The following is a 17,060-nucleotide window of genomic DNA, read 5'->3' on the forward strand; positions in this document are numbered from 1 at the left end:
CGAAGAGATATAATCCCTCCACCTGGTCCTAGGTCTACCCCTTGGTCTCTTCCCAGCTGGACGTGCCTGGAACACCTCCCTAGGGAGGCGCCCAGGTGGCATCCTAACTAGGTGCCCGAACCACCTCAACTGGCTTCTTTCGACGCGAAGGAGGAGCGGCTCAACTCCGAGTCCCTCCCTGATGACCGAACTTCTCACCTTATCTCTAAGGGAGACACCAGCCACCCTCCGCCGTAGTTCCATCATATGTTTAATTACACCGGTTTATTGTGGATCTTCTACGGCTGCAAACATGTCGCAGCAGCGAGCAAACAAACATTTTCAACTTTAAAAAACACACAAAAGTCCAAAGTTCAACCCCGCCCACTCTGATATTCCAGGCTTTTCATTGGCCAGGATTTACACCAATACAAATACATATCCTGATTGGATCTGGGCCTATCCGGGCCTTCCCTTTGCTGCGCCATCAATGGTGAGTCGGTCCTTCTTGCAGGAACAGATGTTACAACTGAATCTGATGAGGTAACATTTCCACTTTAAACATGTGAAACAATGACTGGAGCTATAGGCCTAAACCCTGCGTTAGTGGTGTGTGGCAGAGGGGGGCATACCGGTACATTCTTTGTACTGGTTCTGTTTCTGATGTTATGTAAAGCGTCTTTGAGCACCAGGAAAAGCGCTATAAAACTTAAATGTATTATTATTATTATTATTATTATTATTATTATTATTATTATTATTATTATTATGGTGGAAGGCATTAAAGTCCTGACTGCTCTCCTATAGCCATTATAGGATTTCCTTTTTTGGTTTTCTTTCTAACATTTTTTAAATGTTGGTGAACATTTTGTTGTTGTTTGTTAGATTCTGCACACATAAATATACCTGCTGTCAGTTATATGCTTGGTGGTTTGTTCAAATAATTGGTTAATAAAAACTCAATCAAAATGAATAAATTCCACACATTTACTTATTATAATTGTGTTTTATAAATTCAATGTATTCAGTACTGTCTAATCAAATTGTTGTGGTTCAAATCTATTTAATTATATTAATTGTCACTTTGTTGCCACCATTTTTGTAAGTAACTATTGGTCTCAGTTTGTACAGTGCACTAGCTGTTTTAAAATGTATTACATTGTCTTATTGTGCCCCCTGGTGCCCAGATTTGAAATACTGGTGCCGGTGTAGTCTTCTTATGGGAAGTGTGTGCTTAGAAAGTCAATATCATATCAGGTATTTAGTGTCTTTTATCAGATAATAGCAGAATTTGGACCAAGTCATTGTTTTGCGACTTTCAAGTGTTCACGCTGATCCAAGAATAACTTTAAAGTGGTGTGAAAAGAAGAAACATGTTCACATGAAATGAACACTTGGGGATTCATGGTTTTAAATACCTGAAAACAATCAAAATACAGAACTTTTTTTGGTGAAAACTATCCTTTTATTGTAGCTTGCATTCAATGTTTAATGGACATCTTATCATTTGGATACAACCCTCTACTTTATGCATCCAAGAATATAATTTAGTTCCACACACATCTATGCAACATTCTAAATAAACAACATCAAACAAGACATTCGTTACAACACACAAACAGCCCTCACCAGCTTGTGGCAAAGCAATCAGGAAATCAAATAGTCTGAATAGAAGATTGATTTAAAAAGTCATTCATAATCAGGATCGATCAATAAATAAACGACACATATTTGTCATGTCCCGATGTTCTGCACTTCCCAAAGTCTATTTACAGAGTTCCCTTTTTTTAGTGTATGAAGTACAAACAGTGACATTTAAAGGAAATGCTAAAAGTACAGTTTCCTACATTACAGAGGATGATAAGCAGGCAGCAGAGATGCAGGATGGTTTATTAAATACACTGTGGCTGTAAAGTCTGAAGCAAACAACCAGTGATGGAAGTAAACACATTTGAACAATTCATACGAGACATTTTCTCACAGCATTCAAAAACAGGTGGAGGTGAAAGGACATCTAAAATAAATCTCTGAATGAATGAACAAGCAGAATAAAAAAGCAATATCAGGATTCCTCCACAAGGGGGTGCTCTTTATCTTGAGCTGAACGTATTACATGATGTTATCTGTAATAAAAGCATCGAGAGGTAATTGAGTGTAAAATCCTGAGTATTAAACAAGTAACCCATAAATGACAATGTTTGTAAACATCTGTAATGCCAACACCCACCAAACCAAAGTAACTAACTACATTTACCAATAACAGTATTTTAATTAAGTATTTCCTTTTTAAGTAACATTATACTTCTATTCTACTACAATTTGGACATTTTTATTTCCTTTTTTTTTACTTAAAAAAGTCCATATTTACTAATAAAAAAGAAAGACATGTATTGGCATGAACTATGCCACCTGGTTGTATAAAAATATAAAATAGCGTGGCGTGTGGCGCAGTGGATAGAGCCTTGGTGTTGGGATCAGGAGGGCACAGGTTCAAACCCCACTGCAGTCAGCATCTCGTTGTGTCCCTGAGACGCTTCACCCCAAATCGCTCCTGGGGATTGCCCACAGTATTGAGTATGTAAGTCTAATAAGTGACATGTAATAATACAAAAGTTAGCTCCACATTTAAATGTTGTAAGTATATTAGTGATATGATTTGGCCAACATTATATAAAAAAATGCACAATAAGTGCTTTTATTTTTGGTATTTTAAAAATACTTTGACGAGTGTAATCCTCAATGCATGTTTTTTCCTTTTCTGCACTTTGGTACGACTCATTTGACTTGAAGTACTTTCTCCATCACTGACCTCTTGTTTTGATCTCTTCCTATACTGAAGAAAAACAACAAAGAAACCCTGCTCTGCTCTCATTCCAGCAGCGGCATGGAATCATCTTCAGGTAGATTTGCCAGAGGAGAGAAGCGGTTAGCGGACGGACATGGGTAGGACAAGGTCTTTCTACGTTGAGGTTTGGCACCGTTTGAACGTGATCCAGACTCGGACATGCTCATCGAACGCTGAACCAGCGAGGAAGAGGAGGCTGAAGGAGAACTGGGGGACACGTCATCATTTTTGGTCAAAAGAGCAGGACTGCTGTGGCTATGTGTGCCTCTTTGGATCTGAGGGAACGCAGGGATGTGTGTTGGGACGTCTGGTTTTGAGTCTTTGTTCTGGGGTAAACTGACAGAACTTTGATGGTTGTTGTTGGTTGAAGCTGCTGGTGTTGGATTGTCATCGTCGGGAAACTTGCTTTGAGTTTTTAGGGGGTTTGAGACATCTGGGGAAGGAATGTGAACAAGCATATGCTGGTCATGAAAAACCACAGGACTCTGCTTGGATTTAAAGTCCTTCAGTTCCTCTTTTAGTTTGCTGTTGATCTCGATCTCTTTGTTAAGTTTGTACTCCAGGTCAAAGATTTTCCTCTGAAGCTCATCAATCTGTTCTTTCTTGGTGTGTTTCTTACATAGAAAGCAGTTGTTGTCCCCCACTGTGTAAAAACACAAAACATTTTCCTTCAGACATATCAATACTGACATCAGTTTCCAACTGAGAATAAATTCAATATGAAAACGTTTCCTGATATGCTGTATTAATATACTGTTACTGCCATTTGAATTAGACTTAACACCAGTGTTTCGTTCTCATGTTTTGTTCTAAAGGCTTTTATTGTCAATCAGATGCAGTCTGCGAATCTTAAGGAGTTAAAAAGTGGTGAATTTTCAATGGAATTGTTGAAATCCATGCAAATCTGCACATCTGATCGAGAACAAGCAGTATTAACAGTGCTGAAGGAAGAGAACTGTATTACTTGATTTCGTCCTAAAAGCCCCTCTAATGCCACTTGGAACAAATAACCATATGTACAGAAAACAATATGGAGGGAACTTTGGGATTTTGCAGAGGCAGACAATCAAAAGTTCTCCTGTTAATAAAAATCGTGTTAAAACTTACCAGAGATGACACAGGTCTTGTATAGGTAGGCAAATATTGCACATAAAATGATAGGTACTATAACAGCAATGATGATGAATGGAGTATAGGACGTCTTGAGTTTATCTGAAATTAAAATAAAAAGGTATATTATATGATGCCATTAGACACTTTAAACCCTCGAAAAATCAGATTTAGGGAGAATTGGACACTCAAATATGTACAAGAAATAAGTTTAAGGAAATTATCTTGGATCGAAAAATTCTAGTAACGATACAGACATTACCATCTGGAAACAGCAAACTTAGAGAAAAATGATCGTACTTGGAAAAGCGGCCATGCAATTATGATAATCCCCCCAACAAATCCAAACCCAAAAGATACAGAACATATTATTTTAATTATTGCCCTATTTTATAGAACAACTGTGTGTACAATAAATATGATATGGGAGTTGCGTTAAAGCTCAATTTTACCTGGTATGTTAATCTCTGTGTCTCTCGTCTGGTTTATGTCATGCTGGTGAACTCTGCAGGTGACCCTGTAATGAAAATAGTTTGGTTTAGATTGTTTTCAATGATACATGTAGAGGGTTGTGCTGGAAAACCTACAGATATGTGTCGAGCGATGGGGAGAAGTATATCTTTCTAACCATATATTTTTGGTGCATTTAAAGTTTGACTGCTGCTCTTTAACTTTGGTCATCTTTTGTAAAATAATGTGTATTAAAATGAAATGAACCTGTTGGCAGCCGTGACACTCCTTCTGACTTTGAAACCACTTTTAGTCTGACCTGAAAGTTAGCATCACAATGGGATCTCCATTGGATTTTGGAATTATGCAGAAAATTCACAGCTTTCATGTTTTTGAAGCATAAATACAACAGCTGGAAGTACAAAGCTTACGTTAAGCTATAAAGGAACTACAGAACGGTCACATGACTTCACGTCACCACCGCTAAGCTAAAGGAGGCTAATGTTGGGCTATAAAGGAACTACAGCACGGTCACATGACTTCACGTCACCACCGCTAAGCTAAAGGAGGCTAATGTTGGGCTATAAAGGAACTACAGCACGGTCACATGACTTCACGTCACCACCGCTAAGCTAAAGGAGGCTAATGTTGGGCTATAAAGGAACTACAGCACGATCACATGACTTCAAGTCACCACCGCTAAGCTAAAGGAGGCTAATGTTGGGCTATAAAGGAACTACAGCACGGTCACATGACTTCACGTCACCACCGCTAAGCTAAAGGAGGCTAATGTTGGGCTATAAAGGAACTACAGCACGATCACATGACTTCAAGTCACCACCGCTAAGCTAAAGGTGGCTAATGTTGGGCTATAAAGGAACTACAGCATGGTCACACGACTTCACGTCACCACCGCTAAGCTAAAGGAGGCTAATGTTGGGCTATAAAGGAACTACAGCATGGTCACACGACTTCACGTCACCACCGCTAAGCTAAAGGAGGCTAATGTTGGGCTATAAAGGAACTACAGCACGGTCACATGACTTCACGTCACCACCGCTAAGCTAAAGGAGGCTAATGTTGGGCTATAAAGGAACTACAGCACGATCACATGACTTCAAGTAACCACCGCTAAGCTAAAGGAGGCTAATGTTGGGCTATAAAGGAACTACAGCACGGTCACATGACTTCACGTCACCACCGCTAAGCTAAAGGTTGCTAATGTTGGGCTATAAAGGAACTACAGCACGGTCACATGACTTCACGTCACCACCGCTAAGCTAAAGGTGGCTAATGTTGGGCTATAAAGGAACTACAGCACGGTCACATGACTTCACGTCACCACCGCTAAGCTAAAGGTTGCTAATGTTGGGCTATAAAGGAACTACAGCACGGTCACATGACTTCACGTCACCACCGCTAAGCTAAAGGAGGCTAATGTTGGGCTATAAAGGAACTACAGCACGGTCACATGACTTCACGTCACCACCGCTAAGCTAAAGGTGGCTAATGTTGGGCTATAAAGGAACTACAGCACGGTCACATGACTTCACGTCACCACCGCTAAGCTAAAGGTGGCTAATGTTGGGCTATAAAGGAACTACAGCACGGTCACATGACTTCACGTCACCACCGCTAAGCTAAAGGCGGCTAATGTTGGTCTATAAAGGAACTACCTGCAGCACGGTCACATGACTTCACGTCACCACCGCTAAGCTAAAGGTGGCTAATGTTGGGCTATAAAGGAACTGCAGCACGGTCACATGACTTCACGTCACCACCGCTAAGCTAAAGGCGGCTAATGTTGGGGTATAAAGGAACTACAGCACGGTCACATGACTTCACGTCACCTCCGCTAAGCTAAAGGTGGCTAATGTTGGGCTATAAAGGAACTACAGCACGGTCACATGACTTCACGTCACCACCACTAAGCTAAAGGCGGCTAATATTGGGCTATAAAGGAACTACAGCACGGTCACATGACTTCACGTCACCACCGCTAAGCTAAAGACGGCTAATATTGGGCTATAAAGGAACTACAGCGCGGTCACATGACTTCACGTCACCACCGCTAAGCTAAAGGCGGCTAATGATGGGTGTGATGATGTTTACTCGTCTCATTTAGATACTTGTTAGCAACCTTTGTTTTTTGGACCAATAGAAGTTCTTCAAAAATTCCCCAGTTGGGTATTTACTGATGTATTTTATGTCTTAGAACAAAACGTTAAATCTCTTAAACTTGTGTCAAACATAGACATTATTGTCAAGCTTGACTTTGAGACTGGAAGTGGTCAAACTCATTTCTGGGTATAAGGACTCATTCCTACCCCACTTTACAAACATAATATATAAAATAGCTGAAATGTCACCTGTTGCCAGCCTGCACCGTCACGCTGCCGCTGATGTTGAAACAACCCCTCTTGAAGACAATAGGAGTCTTTGTGTTTTCATCACTGATGATATTTCCACGAGCGTCAAGAAATGTGATCTCAGGCTTTGGGAACCAGCAGTCGGCCTCACACTGCAGAGTCACTTTCCCACCCTCAGCTGAAACTACTGAGAGCTTCGGCTCAGAAACTGCACCTAACGAAACAAGAGTTCACAAGATGACACTTCATGTTGTGATCAGGGATTTTACTTGAAGTGTGTTTTAAGACTATAGTATTTGTACTTTTGCTTAAGTAAAGTATCTTCTTCCAACTCTGAGCCAATTCAAGCCTTTGCCAAATAAATCCATGCAATGCTAACGAAGCCTTAAGACAACAGTTAGAGCTCTTTGTATTTCACCGCTTTAAGAGAGAAACCCTTCAAAGCATTATGTCTACAGCAGCTGCACATGTTCGGTATAAACAATTAGGCCTGTGAGCGGAGCGGGAAGAAGTACGAAGATATCGTACTTGAGTAAAAGTAGAAATACCAGAGTGTAGGAATACTCTGTTACAAGTATACCTCAACATTGTACTTAAAGGTCACCTAATATGCAAATTGAATGTCTTTTATACATGAATGTGTCCCCAGTATGTTAAGAGGCTCAGAAGGTTTCAGCAAATAAGATTATCTCCCTTTTTCTCCTGATGGACATATTTAGACTCCCGTCGAAAAATGAGGGAATTGGGTTTGAGACCCAATAGGACGTCATATGGTACTTTTGGGGTTGGGTTAGGTTTCAGAAACCTCACCCTTCTACCAAAGAACATCAGATATACACCTTGTTTGATACAACTGGACTCACCCACAGACAGCTTTATGGAACCCACTTCCTGGGGTCGACCCTTAATCATCGTCTTGCATTTGTATGTCCCTGCATCCGACAGCTGCGCGTCGGAAAGCCTCAGCGATGCGTTTCCACTCGTCAGTTCCTTCAGGAAGAGGTTTGTCCTGAATTGGAAGGTCTGATTCTTCTCCTCGAAGGTCTCACAGCCATCTCGATACAGGAAGGCGATGGTGGGACCCTTGGACCACTCCACTGATGGGATGTCACCTTTTACACTGACGGTGCAGGGCAGAATCACCGGTTCCCCAGCGATGGCTTGGATCTTCTGCGACACAATGTCCTCCAAGGCTTCTCCAAATAAAGTGTAAAATGATAAAAGCAGTGCTGGTGAAGTACATTTGACAACATGTATACAACTCTGCATTGATTTTGAGTCATTGGGTCACATGACATCAGTGATTGAAAGTAACTAACTACATTTACTCAAGTATTGTACTTTTTTGACACGTTTTTACTTTTTAAATGTCCATTTAATGCTAAATTTCACTTCTATTTCACTAAATGTCAGAGGCAAATATTGTACTTTTTACTCCACTAGCCTACATACCTTTCAACACTCATAGTCATTTGTAAATATAAAACAGATAGGCTATAATCAGACCCGACGGCAGACAGGGGTGGGGGGCTGTTAGACGCTCGAGATTTGTCAAGGGGGGGGGGGGGGGCGCTCGTGAATCGTTGTTACGGAAACAGAGGGGTTTTAGGTTGCCATAAAACGTAACTGATGTCTTCTAATGTGCCTGCATCTGGTGCTGAGTTGCCATATTCCTTTCATGAACCACTTCCTGATATCCATTGTTGCAGATAAATATAAATGATAATAGACAAACTAACCTAGCAAGAGTAAACTGGCTGCTGTGCCGCATCTCACTCAGAAACATACACGACTCAACCCAGCGAAAACCAGTCTCTCGCGCAGCCTTTCATTCAGAATTTCATAGCAGAATAAAACAATGATATTAAACTAATCTTTCAACATAGTTTAAAACAAAAATAAATATTAGGACAAAGCCCTACAAACAGGGGCGGACTGGGGGGAAAAAGTGGCCCGGGGATTAATTGACAGACAGGCCCACTTAATGCGCGGCATGTATCGGCCGGCCAGCGACGAAAGTATGTTACTTAACAAAAAACCCTATGCCTTTAATGTTATTTTGGACCATTATTCATATAGTAATCACATTGAGCCCTTGAATTGCCTAGAGCAAAATAGTTACGGCATATATTTAGTGATTTTAAAGTTAACAGATCATTGATGCAATAACATTTGGACCCAATTTGCCTGACTTGACATATGGAATAAAACATGGGCGTAGGAAGCATCCTCAATGTGGGTGAGACAATCTAGCAGGGGGTGTGGGCAGGTGGTGGACCTCACCTCCTCTAGGGGGGTTCGGGGGCACGTTCCCGCGGGAAGAGATTTTTTTAAATGTTGAAGTTAAATGCATCAATCTGGTCCATTTTGAGAGCAACATTAGGGACTAAATCTATGGCAGTCAGTAGGGGCTTGGACTGTGAGCCTTAGGGTCGCCGGTTCAAGTCCCCGACAAGACCTATATGGAGTGTGGACTTCTACTTGGAGAGGTCCCAGTTCACCTCCTGCCCTGCCGTGGTGCCCTTGAGCAAGGCACCGGACATGCAGCTTGGGATGTGAGGACACGGCTTAGAAAGGGCGTGTCGCCTTCTGTCCGGCCAGTGTTGGCAGGACATGAATTAAAATGTCGAACTCGGACTTCATTTTAAGGACATTTCGGCCAGGGGTGTAGAGCTATATTTGTTTAAGTACCGGATTGGCAAAACAGGAGTGTGTGCACCAGTCTGCCTTGATCTATGAATTCATAGTTTTATAGAAGGAAAACCTGCTTCACTTCATGAAATCTCTGCAGCGCCAGGAGGCAGCGGGAGGGTTAACTCAGCCTCTGAGAAGAGGAGCGCGCAGTGCCTTTCACGCACCGCCTTTCACGCACCACCTTTCACGCACCGCCTTTCACGCACCGCCTTTCACGCACCGCCTTTCACGCACCGCCTTCACTGTGTTTACCTTCAGAATCATTAGAAAAGCTAAAGAGCGGTGTGGCTGATGTGTTTTAACCACACGCACCTACACACACACACACACACACACACACGATTTAAACGCAGACTTTTGTTCCTCCATGTTACGTTGTTATTGTTTCACTGAGCGGACCCGCAACATTTTTTCAAACGCTCCCCTTTTTGGTCCATCTGCGCGGTTTTGTGCGCTGTGATGATTCGGCTACCTTTAGTAATGACTATTAAATGTTGTGAGGAAATCTTTCCACCAATAATCCCAATAAGTAATCCAAAATGTATTCACTTCAGGTTTACGAAAGTAACTGTAATCAGATTACTAGTTTTTCATGTAACGCGAGCTGAATACAGTTACTTGATTTTTGTATTTGATTACGTAACGCCGTTACATGTATTCCGTTACAACCCAACCCTGGCCACACCCCACTGGGCTGGGCCGGAACACTTACAAATGTGGGCCGGTAGGATTTAGGCAAAAAAGAATTATTTTTTTTTTATATAAAGTTCTTTTTTTTTCTTGGCCCTCCGGCCCACACACAGCACCGGCCCACCGGGGAAACTCCCGGTATTCACAATGGCCAGTCCGCCCCTGCCTACAAATAACAACAATAAACATAATCAGTGGCGGCTCCAGAGTGTTTGTGTTGGGTAACCTATGGTAGCGCTAACCAGGGGTGGACTGGCCATCTGGCATACCGGGCATTTTCCCGGTGGGCCGACGTGCCTTTTGGGCCGACACGTCTTTTTTTTTTTTTCCTGAAGTCCCGGCCCATAAGACGGGTGTAATTGACACTGGGCCGGGCCAATCAAATCTTTAATCACCTCCCCCTTTGGGCTGCTCGGTGTGCATCATTAAATCACGCCCCCAGGTGGTGAGCCGGCCGTTGAAGCCAAACTGCCTTTTTTTTCGAGAAAAAAAAAAGTTCGAGTTAGAAATGGCGAAGGCGAAGGCCAAGCGAAAAGGGAGAGCAGAACAATTGCGGGCAAGAAAAAAGCAGGCCCTTCGTGCTGATGCTGCCGCTTGTGTCAAAATAACCGACATGTTTAGTACAGGTGCAGGTCCATCTTCTTCTAACCCGTGGCCGATATTGGTGGTGAGGAAGATGATGAGAGGGAGAGAGATCAGTGCGAGTGGGGAGAGCGAGGAGAACTGGCGGTAAGCAGAAGCTAAGAAAATTAGGAAAATATTATTATTAAACATTCGTTAGCCTACAAGCTAGTAAGCTGGCTTTTTTAGGTTTTCCCTGGCAAGTTAAAATATAGCTTAATGGGACTCTGATACGTTGTCTCATTGAAAGTTAACCAACATTCATGAACAATTACTGTCAGCTGGCAGCTTGTTTCGTTTAGTTTATTTACTTATTTGGTTATAAGGGCAACAGTGGTCTTTTGGGACCTGAAGAAAATGTTTATAGTCAGCTTGTTGTGGTAGTTTTGATTGACAATATATAGAATGAATAATATAGAAATAGATAAAAAATGGAGGCACACATGTAGTTTTGACCATTAACTGTGTGGTATTGTTATGGCAATGCCTATTTGTATGGACCTCCATCAGGGAATCCATTCATTCTGTATCATCGTGTTGAGCCAGGCAGCACCCCCAGAGGAGGAGAGTGAGGAGAGCAAAGAGCAGGAGGACATAGATTACTTTGCCCGCCCCGAGCCATCTATGTTACAGATGTTTTTTAGAACAGCACCCACAACAACATACCAGAAGTCCAGTTGTGCAGACGGTATTCACCTGTAAAGATGGCACCAGCAGAAAGTGGCTTACATATTGCAAGGGACGTCATATGTTGTTTTGTTTTGTATGTCTGGCATTTGGGAAGAGGACTGACACTGGCACATTTAGAACTGGAATGTCAGATTGGACGCACGCACACCAGCGTACAGAGGAGCACGAAAAGAGCATTACACATTCAACCTGTGCTGAAGCTTTCTTCTTACGGTGCTCTAAAGCAGACATCGAAAGCATGTTTGCTGGCAGTCAGATGTCTGCTCATAGGGAACAAGTCCGAAAGAGACGTCAGGTTTTGGAGCGTGTGGTGAAAGTGCAGGCAGGTGGAGAATGAGGGAGCATATATGCTAGCTGACAACACCGTGGACCACGGTAACATTTTGGAGCTCATCATTTTATTAGGAAAGTATGATGTCTGCTTAAAAGAGCATCTGGATGATTGCGTAGAGAAGAGCAAGAAATTGCACCAATCCAGTGGAAGTAAAGGTAGAGGGTCTCTCATCACCCTACTCTCCAAAACTACTGTTAACTCCATCATAGAAACTGTTCGTAGTCTAATCAAAGAAAGTATCTCCAGTGATGTCCAGAAGGCCGGGATGTCTTCTGTTCAGCTGGACACAACACAAGACAGAACTTCTCAGGATCAGTGTTCAGTAATCTTAAAATATGTCAATGAGACTGTGCAAGAGAGGCTTGTGGCTTTAGTGAAGTGCCATGCATCCACCGGACAACACTTCATGCATCTGAAACTGGACAAGGGCATGTGTGTATAGGTAATGCAACAGATGGAGCATCCAATATGCAAGGCCGGTACAAAGGATTTTCTGCACTGATGACCTCCCAGTCACCCACTCATGTCCATGTGTGGTGCTATGCTCATGTTCTTAATCTTGTCCTGGCTGAAACCTCCCAAACTGTCATCGAATGTGGAACACCTTTCAACCTAATCAATGACATAGCAGTGTTTATCAGGGAGTCATATCAGAGCGTCAATCTGTGGGAGAAACGAGCCCAAGAAAAGATGCCGTCGACTCATCCTGTAGACTCATCTGGTCCCATCTCTATCGTGTTGTCATAGAAAGGGGAGGCAGGGCACTATAGGGCCCCCCCCTTAAATTAACTAGAAGTCATCATTTAAGGGGTTATTTTTAAAACTTTTCTTCTGGGGGGGGGGTGGGCATACCCCCCCCCCCAGACATTACATTACATTGCATTTAGCTGAGGCTTTTATCCAAAGCGACTTACAATAAGTGCGTTCCACCAGGAAGATACAACCTTGAGGAAAACAGAATCATAAAGTACATCAGGTTTCATAGAGCCAAGTATTTTAGGTGCTCCTCAACTGGCTTTAGATAAGCCAGTCCTTTATTAGTATATAAGTGCTTTGTTAATAATTCTATCGCTCGAAGTGGAGTCGAAAGAGATGAGTTTTCAGTCTGGAAGGTGTGTAAGCTTTCTGCTGTCCTGATGTCAATGGGAGCTCATTCCACCATCTTGGAGCCAGGACAGCAAACCCACGTGTTTCTGCTGATGGGAACTTGGGTTGGCCTACCTGCCTGTCAGCCTTCCATCTGTGCACAAACTTATCTCGTGCCCTCATTGGTCATGTTCGTGTGTGTTGGAGGAGGGGCTCTGTGAGGAAGTCTGAAGTTGGTGCATCATGGCATGTGGCTCATTAAAGAATAAGTACAGCTATTGTCTCCCTCTTGTATAACTGGTGCCCCACCTGCAGCAGGTACTCCAGGGTTGCCAACTCTCACGCATCTGGCGTGTGACACACGCTTTCACTCTCAATCTCTCAATCTCACGCTGCCCAAACTATTCTCAAGCCAAAAACAAGATGAACCGGTGATCGTCTTTTGTTGGTTATTTACAAAGTTGAGTTGACAGCTGCTCAAGCTGTCGATCCGCTCCCTCCCCGCCCCCTCCACCATCAGACCCCCCTATTAGTGCTCGGTCACTGTTCGCTTTGTGAGAGGGTTTGAAGGTCTAATTTCTAATGATTGATAGTTACACATACTTGTTGTATGTATTAGTTTAGTTTGCCCCTGGTACGTAAAAAGGATAATAATAATAGCGTTTTTTTTTAATTATACTGAGTTATTCTTCTTGTCAATAACCGCTACTATTTGTTTGTTTTATGGATTTGGGCCGGTCTGGGTCTAAATGCCAGGGCCGATTTGCTGTCCCAGTCCAGACCTGGCGATACAGCGGCGCGGCTCAAGTCAGTATTTGCAATGTAATTACATACACGCTCCCCTTGACAGTGAAACGCCACGCGTGAGGTTTGGATTATTTCCCTGTCTCAATCCAAATTGAACTGTGTGAAATAAAAAGTATATTATTAAGTATAATGCTATACTGTACTGCTGTACCTACATTTTTCAACATTGACAAACTATACTAAAATGCTCATGTATAAAAAATGAAATGAAATAATGCATAACAAGTCATTTTAAGTATATTTCAATGGTTATACTTTTACTTATGTAACAGAGTATTAAAGACCATATTATTAAGTACTTAAAAATACATTAAAAAAAACCACAAAAAAAACCTTCTAATAACCACAGAGACAGATATATAGCCATCGACATAGAGTCAATCGTTATTATTAAACCATGGAGTGGAGAGGACGCACATCCAGAGCAGGACACACCGGGAACCCCCGCTGGGCTGAGAAACCAAGTGAAACCCAAACACGGTTTAACACACGGCTGGATTTCTGCTCACCACCGGAACACCGCACGCTTTCACCAGACCTCGCGGCAGCCACACACTACGAGAGACCGAGGCACGACATCTGTAAAACCGGCCCTGAGTATCGGTGGCAGGTCTAAACAGCTCGCACCCTCCCACCCAAAAGAATGCCAAATCACGTTTAGCGCACTCCAACCTCGATACATGGTTTCACTAGTCTGCCCCGGCCGCAATAAAACACACCAGGTAGTAGCTTTCAATAGAGCATTCTAATCCAATACAATGGGGTTTGCATGCATCTTAAATTATCTACTATTGAAGTATTGTTTTTAAATCAATTAATGTCACAATTCCACTTTTTAAGTATTTGTTTTCCACTTTTTAAGTATTTTAGGTAGCCTACTATTTGTATTTTAGTCTTAACACACTGCTGCTTATCAAGCTTTGCCAAATTGGGATCAATAAAGTATCTCCATCTCAAGGCGGAAGAAGAGGACTCTATTACACAATATAAAAAAAATGATGCAATCTAAATTTGCATGAGAACCATTCTCAGAATTGCTTTCCCGTCCCCACTTCTTTAGCGATTCGATGTTATTTAACTGCTTTAACGGGGAGCAGAAATTCAACGGATTTCATATCGAAACCCCTCATTACAACACAGTCGCTCAGTAACGCATTCATATACAAACTGCGATACATACCTGTGCACAAAACCAGGAGCAGAGGAAGCGAGGTGGCGAGAAAACACATCTTAACTGAATTCCTGTAGATCTATGAGGCTTTTGAGATGAAATGGATATATTGAGCGTCTGAAACTGGAGCTTCACGGTCCGTCAAAACACCCAGACTGAATGCAGCTGCTGCTCAAAGTTCATTTCTACTTTCGATTCTTCCTGCTTACGTCAATGGGTGCGGAGCATCATGATTCGTCAGTGGCGAACCGTCAGGGCCTTCAGAGAACACTCAGATAAAACAAAAACATCGATTTAATTATATAAATAAAATGTATATAAATGAGAATCGTATCCGTGTTGTTGATCTGTAATATTACATTGTTACGTTGATTTGTTTGTACTTCTCGGACCATGCTACGCATTTCAGTGGTTTTGTGTTAGAAAAGAAAGCAACCAATCAGATCTTGTTCTGGGTCTCTGGGTAGAATATCCTTCACCAAGGTTTTCTACATCCTTGATCGAAAGCCCTGACCGTTGCACTGAATGAGAGCGCACGTTTGGACTGACAGTTTGATCATATGATCCGTCCATGTGTAAAATGTGATATGGCATTGGCCACCGAAATCACATGACTCCATAGCCGCGGGAAGTAGGGTGCAGCAGCACAAACCAGTGCCTGCGGGACAGGCTGCTGGATTCACCTCCCACTACTTTCCTGCAGGAGGACTCGGGAGGTACAGAGTGGAGAGAAACACACAGCTTGTGTTGGAGCTGGACCTCTCCTCCGGAAGCACCTCCCAGGGCTCAGGGTTTGAGAGCAGAACATCTGAAGCCCCTCACTGGAGGTCCGATGGAAACCTGACTCTGACCCTGCAGGGGGTGAAGCCCGAGGACTAAGGGGATTACTTTCTCTACGTCCTCAAGGACAGAAAGAGGGGAAACCTGCAGGCTGTGAGGATGAGGGTCAGCCCTGCACTGAACACACCAGAGGAGAGGAACCGGGAACAGATCACGTGCCCCTCCCCCCAGCCACCATGCGTGAGTATATCCAAATATGTATGATAAAAAGCAGTTAGTTTGTAGATTAATCTTAGACATGACGCTACTGTGTTGTGTACGGAGCCCCTAACCGTAGAGGGACATGGGGAGAAAAAAAGAGATTCGTGCGCACGAGATAGCCTAACCCGTTATCCCGACTTTTTTTTTTGAATGAAATACTAATGCTAAATCCCGACTTGTTTATCCGAGAAAGTTACCGGTGACTGCAGGCTGTTATGTGTATATGGGGAATGGGGAAATGACATTGCATATTTGAGATATCGAACTCGGAGTTCATTTTGAGGACAGTCTGCCTTGATCTCTCAATTCAAGTCCGTGACTATCACAGTATTATTTTTTCCTCCAATTTATGTCAATAAAGTCACTCGTTATCTCGATTTTTTTTTTTAAATGTTTCATGTCCCTTCGGAGCTCCGTAGTTCATAGCGGTCTGATCGTGTTTGTCCCTCTCTCTCTGTTGCAGAACGAGAAGACCGCTTGGATCTGTGTCTCCGTAGTAGCTGCTGTACTTGTGATTGCTGGAGCTTTTTTCTGTGGTCAGAAAACGCCGAGAATCTGCGGGTCAAAGGTCTCTGGAGGAGCCTATGCTGCCAAACATCACTGTTGCTTATTTTTTCAATACTGACCTATCTGCACATGATCACTGATTTAAGAAGCTCTGCAATGACCAAATTGATCAGGATAACACACATGCAGAGTAAACAATAATCATAGAAAAAGTGATAAAAAACAACTAAAAATGTTTAATTTCAAGTAAAATATTTATCAAATTTGGTTTGGATATCCTTCTAATATGTTATATATGTTGTAATAGTTCCATATTCTAAGTCAAAATGTGGTTGGTCAACATTTGGTCTGGAATGCATTTCTTCTTGTGAATGGAACATATTCCCAAAAAGAAAACGTGTTAAAATGTGCATTAAATCCACCACCTTTAAAGTGTATTAAAATGTCCACATTCAGGTGCTGATGGAATATGGTTCCATTCATATTATTATTAACTTAGTTATTTTATAATGCTGCTACTTTGTTTTAAATCATGGATGTGCACTTTTTTTATTGTAATATGCTTGCTTCTTTAATATGTGAATCCACTCATTACACTTGTGTCTTTTTATCCGCACTTTCCCTTTGCAGCATCTGTGCACATCCTGCTGTGCGACACATGAAGGA

General features: G+C 42.4%; 1 protein-coding gene across 1 annotated transcript; it reads right to left on the minus strand.

Annotated features, from left to right (window-relative positions):
* Positions 1-1,427: 1,427 nt before the first annotated feature.
* Positions 1,428-15,022, minus strand: LOC117463330 (butyrophilin subfamily 3 member A2-like). The gene is made up of 6 exons (XM_034105520.2): positions 14,856-15,022; positions 7,617-7,946; positions 6,754-6,967; positions 4,387-4,451; positions 3,932-4,036; positions 1,428-3,467 (listed from the first exon to the last, which is right to left on the minus strand). The coding sequence occupies exons 1-6, from the start codon at positions 14,902-14,904 to the stop codon at positions 2,848-2,850; spliced, it is 1,383 nt and encodes a 460-aa protein (XP_033961411.1). The 5' UTR covers positions 14,905-15,022; the 3' UTR covers positions 1,428-2,847.
* Positions 15,023-17,060: the final 2,038 nt, after the last annotated feature.

The sequence above is a fragment of the Pseudochaenichthys georgianus genome, chromosome 18, assembly GCF_902827115.2.
Source record: "Pseudochaenichthys georgianus chromosome 18, fPseGeo1.2, whole genome shotgun sequence".
NCBI lineage: Eukaryota > Metazoa > Chordata > Actinopteri > Perciformes > Channichthyidae > Pseudochaenichthys > Pseudochaenichthys georgianus.